The sequence below is a fragment of the Prunus dulcis genome, chromosome 6 (assembly GCF_902201215.1).
Source record: "Prunus dulcis chromosome 6, ALMONDv2, whole genome shotgun sequence".
Taxonomy (NCBI): domain Eukaryota; kingdom Viridiplantae; phylum Streptophyta; class Magnoliopsida; order Rosales; family Rosaceae; genus Prunus; species Prunus dulcis.
Window position 1 is genome coordinate 26,521,084 of NC_047655.1, and position 17,342 is coordinate 26,538,425.

Here is a 17,342-nt window from a genome sequence, read left to right on the forward strand (position 1 = left end):
AAGCTCTTTCTGAGAAAGAGTTAAGGATCTTATTTTTTTTAAATAGAAGTTAAGGATCTTATTTTAAGATAAAACCATGCTATATTGATGGAAAACGTACAAGACCTTCACCAAGTTTGTTGAAAATATATGAAAGGTCATTTGAAATCCATCACATGACTTTTAAAAGCAATTTTTTTCTTCATGTATATGATTATGTCAGTCCTTGAATCTGTAGGATGAGTTGAGGGATGCAGTGCTGCTTGTATTCGCTAACAAGCAAGATCTTCCAAATGCAATGAATGCTGCTGAGATCACTGACAAACTCGGTCTCCACTCTCTTCGTCAACGCCACTGGTATTTTACTTAAATACTCTCTTCATAATTTCTATGATTACTCTCTCTGTGTGACTCACACACAGAAAAAAGCAATTAAATGTTCATTAAATCTGATACATTCTGTGTTATTGATTCAGGTACATCCAAAGTACATGTGCCACCTCTGGGGAAGGGCTCTATGAGGGTCTTGACTGGCTGTCCAACAATATAGCAAACAAGGTGGGTCTCACTTGTTGCTTCATTGCAGTAAAAATGTCTTTGATGGTTCCCAAACTCATGTTTGCTTGCTTGTATTTACTTTGGTTGCAGGCTTAAAATGATGACAAAAACTTCGGCAGCCTCTTGTTTTGAATGTGTCAAAGTGGAATGTCCATTATCTTCTGTTTATGAATTTCTTAGTGTTACTATTCTAAGAATGTATTTTGTTTAGATAATTACTACAAAGTGATTGATGCCGTTTGGCCCTGTAGATTTAAATAATTCAAGATTTTTAGTCTCCCTGCCATTCCATACATTCTGTTGTGTTTAGAGTTCCAATCAATGGATGGATGTTGAATAGTTACCATTTCTTTGTCGTCTTAGAATGATTGGCGTTTTTATCTTTCATCATGAGACAAAAAATGCTAGACCCTTCCATCTGTCTCACATAATAACACATTCGTAAACTACACAAATACAACAAACCATTTACACAAATACAACAAACCAGTGACGGTAAATATTTTACTTATGCTGTCATTGGATCCCACAAGAACGGGTAGAATTTTCATGTAACATGATTCATACGCTTTACATAGACAACCGACAACTTCCGTGTTATATGATTTTTTTTTTTTTTTTTACGAATTCCGTGTTATATGATTCATACGCTTTACACAGACATCCAACAAGATGAATTGTCAATAAACGTTATGATTGATATATATATATATATATATATATATATATATATATATATATATATATATATAGAACGTATCACAAAATATCCTCGCGAGGTTTAACTATCAGATTGCATCCTTAATGTTTTTTTTTGTCATTCGTGGTCCTCAAAGTTAGCATGTATGATCACAAATGGTCCCTGCCGTTAGGTTCCGTCAAAAATTCTGTTAGTTTGCTATCGTGGCATACTTATATATCACAAAACATCCCTGAGGTTTACACACTTATCACAAATGGTCCTTACGAATTTTTTTTAAAAAAATTTAAAATTCATAAAATTTTGGTTTTCTTTTTAAAATTATTTATAAATGAAAAAACAATTTATAGAAGGATTTTAATCTTGAGGACCATTTATGAACCCTAAACCTTTAGTTTTTTTTTTCATTTTTAAATTTTATGAATTTTAAATTATTTTTTAAAAACTTCATTAGTTTGTTGATGGGGCATATATATGGAGCCCACATCTACAATAATATAGTGTCACATGTATTTAAAATTTAATATATATTTTAAAATAATTATAATTCATAAATTTTAAAAAGAAAAAAAAAATTTTATGAATTTTAAATTAAAAAAATTTCGTAAGGACCATTTGTGATAGGTGTGTGAACCTTAAGGATGTTTTGTGATATACATATATGCCACGTCAGTAAACTAATGGAGTTTTTGACAGAACCTAACGGCAGGGACCATTTGTGATCATACATGCTAACTTTGAGGACCACGAATGACAAAAAAAAACATTAAGGATACAATCTGATAGTTTCGTAAACTTTAGGGACGTTTTGTGATAATAAGCCTATATATATATTATATGTGATTGTACACACTAGAATTGAATACCAGATAAAAATATGATTTGCAATATAAAGGACACGCTAATTAAACTTAGACAGTTTTTTTCGTATAATTCAAAACCCTAACTGAAGGACACGCTAATTTTAATATTTTATTGTGACCTTGGTAAAATGGATAAGACTGAAAACCAAGCTCTGACTATCGATTGAATCAATTCATTTATTTCCCTTGATTTTTGCTCCAAAAAAAAAAATTTATTTACTCCCTCAAAGGGAGGATCTAAAATTCACACGGTAAAAATATCAATCTTGGGGAGTTATTATACACGTAAAAAGTCACGTTGACCCGTACAATTTTTTGTATAAAATCCCGTGCCCATTTTCAATGTGTTGTACCAATCCACAAAGTGAATCCTACTTCCAAACTGCACTGAAAATATCCTCTACATTCTGAAAAATACGTCTTCATCATCATCATGGCTCTTCTGCTCAGCACAAACCAAGGCCAATCCCTCTGCTTGGCATCATCTCTTGTCCTCATTTTGGCCTTTTTCTCCTCCCAAGCATTTTCTAGTCGCCAACTTCATGGTCCAGCGATCATCTCCAAGTCAGTGAAAGTAGCTCCAAATGATCATTTTCGATATGAAAATGTCACTAACTTGCCATCTGATGTGAACTTTAGTTCAATGGGGGCTGTGACTCCTGTCAAGTACCAAGGGAAATGCGGTAAGCATGCAAGATTAAGAAAGTGTTACCGTCAAACTGTGAATCTGAATCACACATTTAATTTTAAACAAGTTTTTGATTAACTATGCACATTTGTTGTCTCAATATTAATATATTATGATGATGATGTTATAGGGTGTGGCTGGGCGTTCGCAGCAGTGACAGCTGTAGAAGGGCTTAACAAACTCAAAACAGGGAATTTAGTTTCGCTATCGGAGCAAGAGCTTGTTGATTGTAACGTCGGTCTGGACAATGATGGTTGCCGTGGTGGTCACTTTGGTTATGCCTTCCAATACATGATCGAGCGCAACAGGAGCCTGGCAACTGAAGCTGATTACACCTACCAGGGTGTAGATGGAGGCAGTTGCAAGGCTGACGATTACAACAAGACTGATGCATCTGGTGCCGTAACCATAACCGACTTCGAAAATGTGCCCGAAAATGACGAAAATGCTCTGTTGAAGGCTGTTGCCTACCAGCCGGTTTCCGTTGCCATTGATGCCAATGCCGTTGAATTCCAGCAATATTCTGGCGGTGTATACGGTGGACCATGTGGTACAGACTTAACCCATGCTGTGACTATTGTTGGATACGGTACAAGTGATGATGGGGTTAAGTATTGGCTGATCAAGAATTCTTGGGGAGAAGACTGGGGGGAGAGGGGATACATGAGGTTGCAGAGAGACGTTCTTGCCAAGGAAGGACTCTGTGGCATTGCTAGGGAAGCTTCTTATCCAATTGCGGCGTGACACGTCAAATTAAAGAAACAGCTAGCTGCTGCTAATTCATGATTATTATTAGTATCCCTTATTAGTATGGTTTAGTTATTTCATTGTTATTCTTTGTGTTTCTTGTTGGCTGCAAAATGGTGTGGTTTTAACTTTTATCAATACATAATGATTGTTCTACATGGAGAGAAGCCAAGCTCATGGCATTTTTCGTTACATAAAGAATACAAATAGATAGAAATACACACTAAAATTGAATACAAGGTACAAATAGATTGAAATACAAAGGTTTCAAAGTCCCATAACTATGGGAAAATCAGATCAAGTTTAAGCATATATTGCCAAGATTTTGAGTGGCAAAGTATATCCACTATTGCCTTAGAACTCTATTTGAACTGAAGACAAAGTTCTCTTCTCCAGCAATGGTGGAATTCAAGCGTCCGGCTGCCCAGCCATTATTCACTGCACGAACATCACCGCTGCTTCCCTCATTTTGTTGCTCAAACTCAGGAAGGCCCTTTGCCTTTCTTTCGTTTCTTCTCTTCCTCTCTTCATCACGTTCCTTCCTCAGCCAACTCTCAACTGTTCTCTGCAAATCAAACCCAATCCAATCTCTGTAAATTGAACCAAACAATTAGAAATTGAATGTATATTGAAGTTACCCTTTTGACTAACCATGAGTGACAACTTGTACATCTCCTTAACTCTATCCATGGGCAGAGCTAGCTGCAACTTTCCATTAGCTACATAAGCAATATGTGAAGGCCAATCCTCCAACCCATCAAATATATGTGTAGCATAAATGATGGTGGCGCCTCTCTCTTCACATTCCTTTTTCAAAAACTTGAGAAGGTCAGCTCTTGCTAGCACATCAAGGTCCACAGTAATCTCATCAAGCAGAAGAACCTATTTCATTTCAACAACAAATTATCAAACACTTGGTGAGCATTAAAAAAACACACAAACAAAACACCTACAAAACTGTCAAACATGGAAAGGAAGTACCTTGTATGGCTTGAGCAAGCCCATGCAGATCTGCACTCGTCTTCTCTGACCATCGGAGACCTTGTGCAGCCTCCATGAAAGATCAATATCCAGAACCTTTATTAGCTCTGCTCTCCTTTGTGGGTCGACCCCCGATACCCCATTGATCAACTTATCGGCCGAAACGTCCATCTGTATCGGGACATCAAACCCGGCAAAAGCCACATCTCGCCTCCACTCTCCGCCGAGATAGGAGAGGTCGCCGGAGCCGGTCAAGGCGGTGTCGTGAAACGCCGACCTTCCGAGCACGCGAACCATGTGGGGCTCGACCATGTGCTTGCCTCCCAAGATCTTCAAGATCGTGGTTTTGCCGGCGCCGTTGGATCCGACGAGGAGGCACCGATCGCCGGCATTGAGGGTGAGGTTGAAGTCCTCGATCAGAGGCTTGGAGCCCGGTGGAGGATGGCCGTTGATTCCTGGGTAGGTGAATTTGAGGCCGTTGATCTCGATCGTCGGTCCGGAGTTGAGCTTCACACCCATTGCCGATTGCTGTCGAAGGCAGACGAGCAGGGATGAGATCGGAGAGAGAGAGCGTTGTGAGGGTCGACATGAACATGGTGGAGTCTTTAAAGCTTTCGCGGGGTGGGTGAGTTTGGAGGGTCGGAGGCGTGGCCTGTTACCAGTCACATCTCGGAGGCTTGCGGACTTGGTGCTTTTTATTACACCTCATCCAGTTGGAATTAGACACGTGGCTGCAAATAAAGAGTCCAAGTGGAAATGAACAAAATAATAAATTTTTTACCAACTAGAAAAATAACCGTTTCCGCAATGTGCAATGTGGCAACGAACCGAGGGATGAATGGGAGTGAGGAATGGTGACGGTCTCCATGTAGACTAAGGGTATGTTTATATATTAGTAATGGAGAAAGAAGAGAATATAAGAATCGGAAAACTACTGAATCGGTATAGGAAGAATTATTCTCATTAAACTGTTTACTAAACATATAGAATTAGCAAATGAATGAGATTGATTCCTATTGTTATTGTTTACTAATTTGCATGAATCAGAATCCAAATTAATTTGCTTATTAAAATGTCCTGCACATTTTCACCATAGCACGTATATAATTCTAAAATTGGCTAACAAGAACAAACTAATTCTGCAGCAAACTAGTAAGGCAGTGTAAACATGAGGAATCAATATGCTGAACAAGATGAACAGCAAGAGCTCAGTTCAATGATAATGTTAATAACACCTTCGTCCAGAGCTAATTTCAAATGAAAAAATAAATTCAAATAAATATATATATATATATTTCACCTACGTAACTAGTAAACAATCAAATAATAATAATCTGCATAATCTTCATACGACTAAATACATAATCTTCATACTACCAAAAAAGAGATACATAATCTCTACAAAAGTCTCCACAAAAAGAGATATAGCACAAGGCTTTGCTGCTGCTTTTGAGAGGTTGTGTCTGCAACGCTAACTTGGAAAAGAAGTAGGAGCATCTTGGAACTTCTTGGCGTGAGTTTTTTTTTAAAATAAAAAAAAAAAAAGGGTTTGGGGTGTTTCAGAATTATGGTCAAATGATAAGGGTATTTTTGAAAGTTAATAAGAGAAAACATGAATACAGAGGGGAGGACCAACTCAATCTCGCATCGTTCTTGTTAAACTATGAACTTGCTCAACTTCTATTGGATTAAAATCTCATTGTCCCAAGATTCTTGTACGAGTTCGAATTTAATTTTGATGGCTAAAAGGAAGGTTTTGTTTTAGTCGGTTGGTTACAAAAAAAGCTGCAACTTGAGAATGAAAGTATTCATCGATTGCAAATTGAATTTTACGATGAATCTTTGACGAGTTAATCCTTTTAAGGTTATCCACCACTTTTTTTGGTAGTTAATATATTGTCGAGAATATTAATCAAACATATTTATTTTGAGACAAATTCCGTCAGCATGATATAATTTTGTACATTTTTGTATAATAATTGATACATTATGTATTAATATATTGTTTTTGGGAGTATACAAGAAGGAAGCACCAAATCGTCCATATAAAAATCTAAAAATCTAAAAAGCAATAAATATTAAATAGATTATAGAAAATTCAACAAGAAGTACCCTTATGCAGGCTACCTCCCCAACCGCCCTACTATAAGCCGAAAATTCATGCCTGAGAAAGGAACTCCTGAGTACAAAGAGCTCGAATCCAGCCTCGATACAGTTTTCTTGAAAACAATTACTGCTCAGCTGCAGACAGTGCTTGGCATTGCCCTTATTGAAATTCTGTCAAGGCATTCTACTGATGAAGTGTATTTGGGGCAGAGAGACACTCCTGAATGGACAGCCGACACAGAACCATTGAAAGCCTTCGATAAATTTGGAAAGAAACTGGCTGAAATTGAGGACAGAATTACAAGTATGAACAATGATGAGAAACTGAAGAACCGAGTTGGACAGGTGAAGGTGCCCTACACTTTGCTATTTCCTACTAGCGAAGGAGGACTTACTGGCAGGGGAATTACCAACAGTGTCTCAATCTAAGTGGGAAGCCTTTGAAGCTGCTATTAGTATAGTTAACTATAATTAATGCATTCTTTATGTGTAATATGAACTACAATATTACAGTCGCAAAAACGCCTTGTAAATAAATTGGCTATATTGTACAATACCTTTATATACACACACACACATAGAGAGCTTCCATTAGCTTATTTGAGAGACACTCGTCTCTACAAAAAATCACTTAAATTCGATATCATTTGACCACTCAATTAAATTATTGAAATCATGTACTTTCTTGAAGCACCGTGTTCATTGATTTTGTAGAACACAATTGGATGTTGAAACGGAATTTGTCTAATTTTTTGTAAAGATGATCTATGAATATAGACTTAAAAAATAGATAATTTGTATTGTTGAAAAAAAATTCATAAGAGACTATTATTTTAGGAGGAACTTCTGCTGACAAAAGTAGAACAAGATATCTAGCCTTGAGAATAGCATATGGGTCCTTTGCCTTGGTTGTCATGAATGTGATGACATTCTCATCCTAACCATGATTTTAAAAAGAAAAACTTAATATGACACAAAGATGAAATTGTTGAATTTCATACACAACAGCCTTAACAATTTGAAATAGTCAAATACTAGCAAAAGTCCCCGCACGATGTTGCGGTTTTAAAATCGTCTAAAATGTCTACAAAGTTGTGAAAATATGTAGCAAGTTTAAGTTACAAAATAAAGACTAATAACATGTTTTATATGTTGCTTGTCATGTTTATTAAAATATGATCAATATTTTAATAAACCCAAAAGGAAAAGGAAAAGGAAAATACGAAGACAGTATGAAATGAAAGAAACCCAAAAAGAAGGATGAAATACCAAACTTTCATTCAAATCAAGAAACACAAATAAAACATTTTGGACGAAAATTTAACTACTTTGAACATAAAATTCAAGGAGAATAAGTGAACAAAAAGTTTTGAAGGAAAATAGGGAGAGAAAAAAAAAAACCATTTTCAACCTTGTCTAGCCTGCAAAGAACCTCCTTCTACTCACCGCCTCTTCTTGACTCTCTTGTACACAGTTAACATCTTACAAAAATTGAAAATCCACAACAACAACAAAAATATAGGATAAGCATCTTTCAAAATAGAAACATAACAAAGTGGATGAAACACATTAAATAAGAGATATAATTAACTGCAATCATTAAGTTTTACTAAAGGTTTGGCAAAATCTGGGAATCAGGAGATTGCAATCGACAAAAGTCTCTCTTCCAAAAGCATAAGCAAATATCATAACAAAATCATTAGCCTTCAAAAAGGATGGAAGCAGTTTCATAATATCAGAAAAATCAAAAGGGGAATTTAACAATTTGTCAATTGTTACAATTGTTTTCATGGTCACAGGCTGCACTTATAGCAAAGTGTAGAATTGGGACAAAAATCTTTGAGAAATTAGACATAACCTTTAAGAATTGGCAAGACAACTTGTCATACTTCATACCAGTTATGAAATTTATATTGAAAGTGCAATTACTGCTCAAGTAATCATAAAGGCAAAAGTAATAGAAATGTTATTTCTGTACATGGTGTACAACCCTCATAGATACAGAATCCATTTTGATGCATTCAAAATTACCTTGCTCTTTTGCACTCTTACATGAACCCGAACTCCAATTACTTCCTCTCCATTTACCTAATCAGTACAGAAGTACGTTCTATGAGCAAACAACATAGATCAAACTTTATTAGATGACCTAAGAGATAAATATACTCATCCATCAAAAAGCTGTCATGCAATAAGAAACAATGGCTATTGTTCTTACAGACTTTATCTTCCCTGTAGAACATATTTCAAGCCGAACTGAGGCAAAGAATTTTAATGCAATTCCTCCAAATGTCGCTTGTGGAGTACCATAGTATACACCAATCTTGCAAAATGAACGAATGATGCCATTAGTTTCTGGAAGTGAAACAATTGTGATTAGGGGAAAATAACTAATAAAGAAACCTGACGGAACAATCAAAATCATACACATCTGAAAAATTAATGACTCAAATTCAGCTGCTTAGACCTAAGCACTCAAATCTCAATTATTGCAATGGGCCCAAGAATGGGTCATCATAAATATCTGAAAATTTTAAGGCTCAAAGTCAGCTGCTAAGATATAAGCACTCAATCTCAATTGTTTCAATGAATCCAAGTACATACCATCCAAATATAGATATACACACCATCCATTCAGCTGCTTAGCCCGTACTCTAAAATCAAGCCCCAACTCCTTCAGTTGCTTCTCATAGTGAAAGGAACCAACCCCAAAACCAGGCAGAAACAGCACTGGAAGGGAGCCTAAGGTTTCACATCCAGCTTTCTCATAATGCACACTGAATTCGGGCTTCCATTCCCAAAAGCAACTATTTACTGGCGCACCTGATTCACCTTTGGATTCATCTGGTAGACCAGGAATCAAAACTTTAGTTACTGGTTCCCCTATTTCTGAAATACTTTCATTCTCTTCCCTTTTAATTACGTAGCCATCAGAGCTTCCACTTGATAAAATTGGACCAACATGTTTGAAGTTTTCACCGGTGTCTAATGACCTAAAACCTCCTTGGTGATTTAGTTGCTTCAAGAAAGGCTGATCTAAATTGTAACAGCTCAAAAACTTCTTTCTAACATCAAATTTAGCACCAAAAACTCTGTTTTTTCTAAAACCTAGGAGACTGAATTGATGTGAACTTGAGCTTTTCACAATCAATTTCCACCTTAAATTAAAAGTATCATAGCATGGTGCAGAACTGTATGAGAGTACTTCCATACCCACAAACTGTTCTGCAATGACCAATCAAAACAGGGATTCAACAACAATTTGACTTTACCTTTTATTGCATGAGACTAATTGAGAAAATGAATAAGAATAATTTGCAAATCACATGTTGTATGTAGCTTTCATGCTTCCAACTTTTCCTCAACACACACACACACACACAAAGCATAAACTGATATGAACAAAACTTAATATCAATTACCAATCATGAACTTCAGTAAACACCCAAAAACTGGTTAAGATATTTATTATAACTTGAGAAAAAAGACTAAACAAAATTAGCAACCAGTAGCTTTCCTGCACAACTCTAAAGTCTAAAGAGCACATCTGTTTTCAGCTAATCAAATCAAACTCCCACCTAATTTACATTGTTTTATGAAATCTTCTATGATAGCCTGAAGAAGAAATATACAAAATCAATAGGAAAGGTAGAAAAAGCATACCAGATAAGAAAAAAGGTCATTGGCTCTTTCTAAGTACAACTTCATAAATTCAGATCAAGATATAGTACCTCTTTCTGTATATGTGAATCATTTTCATTTCGTAACTGCTTAATAGCATCCTCTAAGGTAGCCTCAAAAAAAATTAAATGCCATAAAAAAATTTGAAACCCAGCCAAATACAATAAACATGCCCTAATCTTTGTTCCACTATTCTCACAGTTGAAATTCACATTATATTACCTCTTTCTGTATGTGCAAGTCCGTCTCCTTTTGTAATTGTTTGATTGTTTCTTCTAAGGTAGCCTGTAAAATTATGATTATTTTGTGCACTGCTGGGGATGCATTTGCATATCAAAACTGACAACAAAAACAAAGGTGTGTGATACAATTGGAGAGAAATTATCTTGTGTGTTTGCCATATCCACGCTTACCTCTCTTTGGAGCCAATGTTGTTTCTCAGATTCAGCTAACGACTGCACAACAAAATTTCAAAAAAAAAGAAAAGCATAAATTTCAAAATCCTTGAAGATCACCACATAAATGCACACAATACAATGTACATCTCTTTTTACTATCAGCTGTAGATCGATCCAATTCAAATTCGAATGCTTAGAGATAAACATCAACAAATTAATACTAATTACAAAATTAATCAAAATCAAACTTGAGAAAACAGAACAGAACCAGTCCCTACCCATTTTTTAAAAAAAAACATTACAGTAGTATTAGTATCCCCTTATATACAATCATATTTTTCTCCTAACCTTAGTGCAAATGGCACCCTCTCTCATGTCTCTCATCTATATCTCAACTCTTTCATCGTCATCGTAGATCTAAGAACTGATCTCACTCCTCAAAATAGAGTGTCTTTCACTCCATATCTGAGCAAATCTCACCTCTCCAGCCAAACCCCTGCCTCTACACTCCGAGCAAAACATGAAATGGACAAATCTGACGAATGGACCAAAAAGGGTGTGATTTGGCTCTGTTAACATCACGCAAGTTCAAGGGAACCAATCTGAACCGAAAGTGTGACTACAATTTAGTCGGCCAAACCGAATTGTACTCGCCCCTAATTTTTACTTAATTTCTTTCACTGATTCACTAATCATATAAACCTTTTTTTTTTTTGCTCTGGAACTTGGCGTCGGCGACGGTCTCAGATTCCATTTTTGTTAAACCTATCACTAAATTCTATGCATAGAAAAAGACCATGAAACATGCTCAAAAAACCCCAAAAAAAATTCCCAAGAAAAAAGAACAGCTTGAAAAGAAAACAAACCTGAAGAGGAGGTTATGGTGGAGTGGAGTAGAGAAACAGAGGTGTTGACAAAGAGAGGGTCGCGGGAGACGAAAGCGCGAACAACCCAGTTGGCCAATTGGTAAAAGAAACAGCCAGCGACTATGGAGAGCAGCTGCGAGCGCCTGTGGAACAGAACACTGTTCTTCCATGGCTGCCCCCCAACCAGCTGGTTGGAAACAAACTGAAGCCAGGGCTTTGTCTCTGCGGACGAAACCCTCTCAACGAAGGAGGAGGGGCAAAAACGGGAACAAAAGAAGCTGTTTAGTCAAGGGCAGTTTCGTCAATTTACTGTGCTGCAGAAAAAAAAAATTGAAAACAGCAGAAAAATGAGGGGCATTTCCGTCATTACACTGTGCTTAGCTACAGTGTTTAGTTGCATTGGGCTTTAGTATATACTAGCAAAGGTGCCCGCGCGATGCGGCGGGTTTTAAAACCATATGAATTGTATACAAAATCGTGAAAAAATATATGAAAGATGATACCATTTATATAGACATGGAGATCTTAATAGTGGCATAATGCTTTATTTGGCAAGTTTATATTACTAAAAATAGACTAATAACATGTTTTATATGCTACTTGTCATGTTAAAATATTGATCATATTTTAATAAACTAAGCAGCAATCAAAAGATCAAAATAGCATCAAAATATTAGCAGTTTTAGAATGTTCATTGTTTAAAAGAGTTTGGACCGGTCTTTATATATATATATATATATATATGCTATTGGGTGGTGGAGGGGGATTTTCTGCCTTGATGTCTGTTGGAATGGGATCTTTCTCTTGATGCCTTTCCTATAGAGGTGGCTTCTGTTCTTTCTTGTCCTTTGCAGGGTTTTAACTATGTTGGTACAAATTTGAAAAATGGCAAGTGTTAGTGTAGATAAATGGATAAATGTGAGCGAATACCAACTATCATCACAAAATTAAGTTAAAAAATCCAACAGGACAAACAACAGTTTAGGTACATCAACCATTCTATTAATCTGATGGGCAAAAGTATAACTCCAATCTATTTAATCAATTGATAACAAACTTAGAACAATTGTGACAATTTATTAAATAGGTATGAGAGAATTAAGCCAAAACACTCTAGATTTAATAGCATCAAATCAGTGGGTGTTTATTGTGTTGCTACAAATTTGGAAACTGGTAAGTGTTAGTGGAGACAAATGGGAAAATTTAGTGAAGACAGTGGCTATTGTTACAGAATTAAGGCCAAGAAATCAATTGCACAAACCACAATTTAAATACGCCAAGCATTTTACGAACGTGGTGGACAAAAGTATAATCTGTCATTGCCACAAATTATTAAATACCTATAACCTAATGAAACCAAAAGAACCAGACTTTAATAGAATCAAACCAAATACCCATAACAGAATCAACCCATGTGCAAGTTTGTTGTACAAAAGAATAGATTATCTATAGACACCTATGGTCAAAACTGATACATGTATTGTCATTTATAGGCTATGCTAATCTAAAGGAGAAGCTATAAAAGCAGAAATAACCTATAAACACCTAAAGGTTATAGAACCCTATTCAACTTACTGATAGCATCAAGGGAAGCCAAGAGGACCTGTCTGGGAACCATGGCAAAGAATGCATTCCCTGCTTGGGATTCAACCAAAAGTCCTATCACTGATTAAATCGTAATTTCAACCCCATCAAGCATAGATTTGCTAAGCTTTGATGCCATCTTTGACAACTACTCTCACTGAATTAGCAAAATAAAGTTGAAAGAACTGATAAGAAAAAATAAATTTTGATGTGTTATAACCATAAAAAACTTAAAAGATATTCAGAGTCTTCAGGGGGAACCTTTCAAATTGATTCAATATGAAATCTAACATAAAAAATCATAAAATAAACCTAACCTCCAACATAAAATACCCATTTCATATGAGATTTCCTTAACTGTTTCTGCTTCATGTCACCTATATACCAAAGAAAAGATATCAAGAGAAATATCATTTTAAGCACAACTATGAAGGAAGAAACACATTCACTGTCCACATCTCAATTCATTATAAGGTATAAAAATAAACCATAACTAATCCTAAAATTAAGGATTTAAAGTAACAAATTTACAATAAAGATTTTAAAAACAAAGTTAAAACTTAAAATGGAACCAAGTGAAAGCAGAGAAAACTACCAAAGGCTAAGGTGGAGCATAAAGCATTTAAGTTTTTGAGAGGAATGTGCAGAGAAATAGGGTGTAGAAGAAGGTGTGGATATGCTGATAGGTTTTCATAATACTCCCAAAGAAAAAATTAGCCAAAATACAGACGCAAAAAAGAATCTTAATCAATTTCTAGATAATAGAGGTAGTCTTCTTAAAAAGAGAGAAGAATTAAAATTCGGAATTAGAATTCAGATAATGGAGGCAGTGTTCAAACTTTGAACATCTCTACAAAAAAAAAAGGTTTGCAATTTCGCAAACACATGTGAGAGCCCAAAATTCATCTAATGAAACACTAAAGCCAAGAGAAGCCTTTATTCAGCAAAATGGAGGCTTCAATTTTGAAGAAAAAGAAAACAGAAAGAAAGAAAAAAAAAACACACATCTCCAAATCAGCCGGTCATTTCGAGGGGATGCCTCTGACGCAGCCTCCTTCACATTTGCCACCAAAGCCAAACATCAAATACAAAATACGATTCAAATGATCAAAACAAAATTAGAAAAAAGCAAAATAAATGTGATAAAAGAGTGGGTCAAAGGCGGAGACCTTTGGCAACAAATTGGATTAAGCCAGGAGGAGAGTTGAGGAGGAACCACTTCCCCACCTCAAAACAACATTGAATACATTAGACACTGACAAATAATCAAAATGGGTACAAATTTATTAATTAGAAAAAATAGAGTATAAACGGCAGAGAGAACAAACCTCATTAATGGCAAGCACTTGGCCATTGCTCTTCTTGACCTTCTTCAGCTTCCTCAGGAAATACCTAATCCAAACAAATCAATCAATAATATTAAGTTTAACCAAAAATTCACCAATGAACATTTGGGATCACAAAAGCCAAGCTAAGGCTAAGCATTATACCAGAACTTGGACCTGGCGCAAACCTCATTGGTGGCCCAGAGCTTCATTCAGAAAATTCCGGGGTGCTCATCAGATGCTGTAGGGAGCTTCCTCCCAACAACCTGCCACTGGTGGAACTGCAACACAAAAAAGACACTGTTAATTGCAGCTTTACCATTTGACACGCCCTAAGGGAAATATATCACACAAAAACAAATACCGAATTAAATGGAACCTAAGAAACTGTGAAGATAATTTCTAGATATTTGTTTACCAAATTTCATACAACAATCTTCCACTTAAACTGACTGTTTTACAACAATAATAAGAATTTGTATGCATATTACATATGCAATGTTTGGCTAATCCACTTCACCAGTAGCCATATATTTAACTAAATAAACTATGTCTAAAACCAAATGGGTATTCTTCAAGAACAAAACCAACCTTCTTGAAGCATACCCATCTAAGTTATAATATGCAGTGGAAAAGAGAATAAAAAGAACCCCCTAGCATCCCAGTACCCTAACATGGAAAAAAAAGTGCATAATTTAGAATTCAACAACAGAAATTGTCTCATTAAATTAAACAGATAATAAACAGTGAATTTAAGGCTGAGATGTAATCGACTTATTGAAAAAAAAAAAAATGAGGATGAGAGAAGGATTGACAAACCTCTTTGCTAGTCCAAATGCAGAACCCTACTTCGTTTTTTCTTGTAGCACCTTCAAAGTCAGTCAACATTCTGTGTTGTTCTACAAAAGATATTTACAAACACAGAACGTCATCAAAAACCTTTATTGTAAATTTCTTCAACACAAAAAATCCAGAACCAAAATATTTGACGAAATTCTATTAAAAGAAAAAAAAAACTGAAATTAAAGAGAGGGAGAGATAACATTGTATACCGTAACTTCTGTACACATACACTGGCTCTGTCCCACAACATCAGCAAGGGCAATGGCAAGCCTTTATTCACGCACGAACAGTCCCCTGCCATTACCAATTCAAAAGCATGATCAATCCCACCACAGGGGAGAAATACAATCAAAATTAATAAAGGGAAAGAAATTGAAATACAGTGGAGGCGATTAAAAGATGCAAACCTTGTTTCTATTTCAAAGTCCACAAATAGATGTAGTTGCACCATTTTGTTATAGTCCTGCAACGCACACAGTCATCAACTTAAATTTGCAGGAATGGTATCAAATAATATTAACAGTAGGTTCACATCCCTCTGGCCACTATATGCTAAAAAAATCACGAAGTAAGCAATCCCAAAATAGTTCTTGATATTTTTTTGCTATGAGATTCTTAATGCAATTATAAAGAACAAAATAACTCCGAGAATGACATGTACAGACAAAATTGAACAAACTCTCCCACCTATCACCCAAAAAAGACAACAAATAAAAGGAATCAAACCTAACAACATCTAAAGATCAGTTTACTCTAGAGTTATGCAGACCCTAAAATTAACAAACAGAAGCAAAGGTGAGTTTATTACAAAAGAGTAACCCGTCCTCCTGTTTGAGAAATTTTCTTTCTTTCCATTATTCAGGCAAATGAATTTCAACTTATATGACCCGAAAAAATATTGTCAAACTGTGAGATTATCACAGTTGTATACAAATGAGCAATTAACTCTCATAATGTCAACTCAATACAACAGTTGTATACAAACAACACACACAGACACGAACATTGACAATGAGAAGTACCTTATGTATCGTCTACAGAAGAGACAAACATGGCCTCCATTTCTCTTGAGAGAGAGCATAACCTTCCACTGCCTCGAGAACGCATCAAGGAGCTCACTCGCCTGCACAATCTTCCTCTTCTTCCTCGCACTCGACCATCCTCCCTCCAACCCTCCCAGAAACCCTAGCAACTGCGCTTCTGTCTCCAACCCATCAGTCCTCCTCCTCAACGCCTCGCCAAATGAATCGTCCGCATTCCCCAACGCAGCCAAATCCAATACGACGCCGTTTTCGTTCACCATCACCATCTCCGCCTCCTCCACCTTCACTCTCTCTTCCGTGACACTCGATTCCTTGACGTTCGAATTTCTCTCACGCTCAGACACCGAAACCACTCGGTTCTCGTCTTTGCGCGGCCGGCCTCGCTTCCGCTTGCCGAGTACGTCGTCGTTCTCGGCTTTCTCGGAGGAGGGGAAGAGTTGTTTCAAGAGAGAGATAATCTGGCAGGTTTCTGGGTCTCGGGATTGGGAATGGGAAAAGGGGGTGGGTTGAGATTTGGGGTTGGGGATTGGGAATTGGGAGTTGCATGGAGCGAGGCGGAGGCGCGAGTAGGTCTGCTTGCGACTGCCGGCGGATTCGTTGAAGACGGAACGATCAATCTTGGGAATCAAAACGTCGTCGTCGAACCGGCGGGTGGGATTGGATAGGGAGGAGGAGGAAGTAAGGGAGAGGGAGTAGAGATCGGATTGGGAGAGGAGGCGGAGGTCGATGAGCGGGAGATCGGATTGCACCATTTTTCCTCATGCTCAAACCCTTCAACAACCAAAAAACAACGAAAGGAAATTTTCATTGTAAATGCCGAAGACCGAATCCGTGTATCCCATGGCTGCCCCCAACCAGCCCAACCAAGCTGGTTAGAAGCGGACGATATTTCTGTGGAAACGAAACAGTGCGGAGAGTTGGCATCCAAAGACAGAGGGGCAAAAAGGGGAGAGCAGAAAAGGTTTAGGGGAGGGCATTTT

At 36.7% G+C, this 17,342-nt stretch overlaps 4 protein-coding genes and 2 long non-coding RNA genes across 34 annotated transcripts; 3 read left to right on the top strand and 3 right to left on the bottom strand.

The window, feature by feature from the left end:
- The first annotated feature begins 199 nt into the window (after positions 1-199).
- Positions 200-883, top strand: LOC117630040. Its single transcript, XR_004586190.1, has 3 exons — positions 200-336; positions 456-537; positions 628-883. It is a non-coding gene; the product is annotated as an uncharacterized LOC117630040 (long non-coding RNA).
- A 1,587-nt stretch (positions 884-2,470) lies between these two features.
- On the top strand, positions 2,471-3,693 carry LOC117632784 (vignain-like). Its single transcript, XM_034366355.1, has 2 exons — positions 2,471-2,783; positions 2,919-3,693. Exons 1-2 carry the CDS (start codon positions 2,534-2,536, stop codon positions 3,530-3,532), a joined length of 864 nt encoding a protein of 287 aa, XP_034222246.1. The 5' UTR covers positions 2,471-2,533; the 3' UTR covers positions 3,533-3,693.
- LOC117632783 (ABC transporter I family member 20) lies at positions 3,655-5,162 on the bottom strand. Its single transcript, XM_034366354.1, has 3 exons — positions 4,517-5,162; positions 4,187-4,417; positions 3,655-4,100 (listed from the first exon to the last, which is right to left on the bottom strand). Exons 1-3 carry the CDS (start codon positions 5,033-5,035, stop codon positions 3,882-3,884), a joined length of 969 nt encoding a protein of 322 aa, XP_034222245.1. The 5' UTR covers positions 5,036-5,162; the 3' UTR covers positions 3,655-3,881.
- Positions 5,163-6,533: 1,371 nt separating this feature from the next.
- Positions 6,534-7,053, top strand: LOC117631856 (linoleate 9S-lipoxygenase 6-like). The gene has a single exon (XM_034365182.1). It carries the CDS (start codon positions 6,677-6,679, stop codon positions 7,049-7,051), a length of 375 nt encoding a protein of 124 aa, XP_034221073.1. The 5' UTR covers positions 6,534-6,676; the 3' UTR covers positions 7,052-7,053.
- Positions 7,054-7,878: 825 nt separating this feature from the next.
- On the bottom strand, positions 7,879-11,809 carry LOC117631857. 6 transcript variants are annotated; one of them, XR_004586391.1, is made up of 6 exons: positions 11,568-11,809; positions 10,717-10,758; positions 10,526-10,588; positions 8,841-10,416; positions 8,654-8,710; positions 7,879-8,103 (listed from the first exon to the last, which is right to left on the bottom strand). It is a non-coding gene; the product is annotated as an uncharacterized LOC117631857 (long non-coding RNA). The 6 variants fall into 6 exon arrangements; XR_004586387.1 differs by lacking the exon at positions 7,879-8,103 and having other exon boundaries at positions 8,477-8,710; positions 8,841-8,945; positions 9,227-10,416; positions 11,568-11,808; XR_004586386.1 differs by lacking the exon at positions 7,879-8,103 and having other exon boundaries at positions 8,477-8,710; positions 11,568-11,808.
- A 283-nt stretch (positions 11,810-12,092) lies between these two features.
- On the bottom strand, positions 12,093-17,269 carry LOC117631854. 24 transcript variants are annotated; one of them, XR_004586372.1, is made up of 11 exons: positions 16,342-17,266; positions 15,727-15,782; positions 15,529-15,613; positions 15,296-15,375; positions 14,665-14,757; positions 14,480-14,543; positions 14,321-14,369; positions 14,157-14,205; positions 13,469-13,528; positions 13,143-13,308; positions 12,093-12,429 (listed from the first exon to the last, which is right to left on the bottom strand). XR_004586372.1 is itself a non-coding variant. In XM_034365180.1 (10 exons), exons 5-10 carry the CDS (start codon positions 14,667-14,669, stop codon positions 12,266-12,268), a joined length of 411 nt encoding a protein of 136 aa, XP_034221071.1. In that variant the 5' UTR covers positions 14,670-14,757; positions 15,296-15,375; positions 15,529-15,613; positions 15,727-15,782; positions 16,342-17,269; the 3' UTR covers positions 12,093-12,265. The 24 variants fall into 24 exon arrangements, 2 of the variants coding, with proteins under 2 accessions (XP_034221071.1, XP_034221070.1); XR_004586371.1 differs by having other exon boundaries at positions 13,510-13,528; positions 14,642-14,757; positions 16,342-17,265; XR_004586366.1 differs by having other exon boundaries at positions 13,143-13,336; positions 14,642-14,757; positions 16,342-17,265.
- Positions 17,270-17,342: the final 73 nt, after the last annotated feature.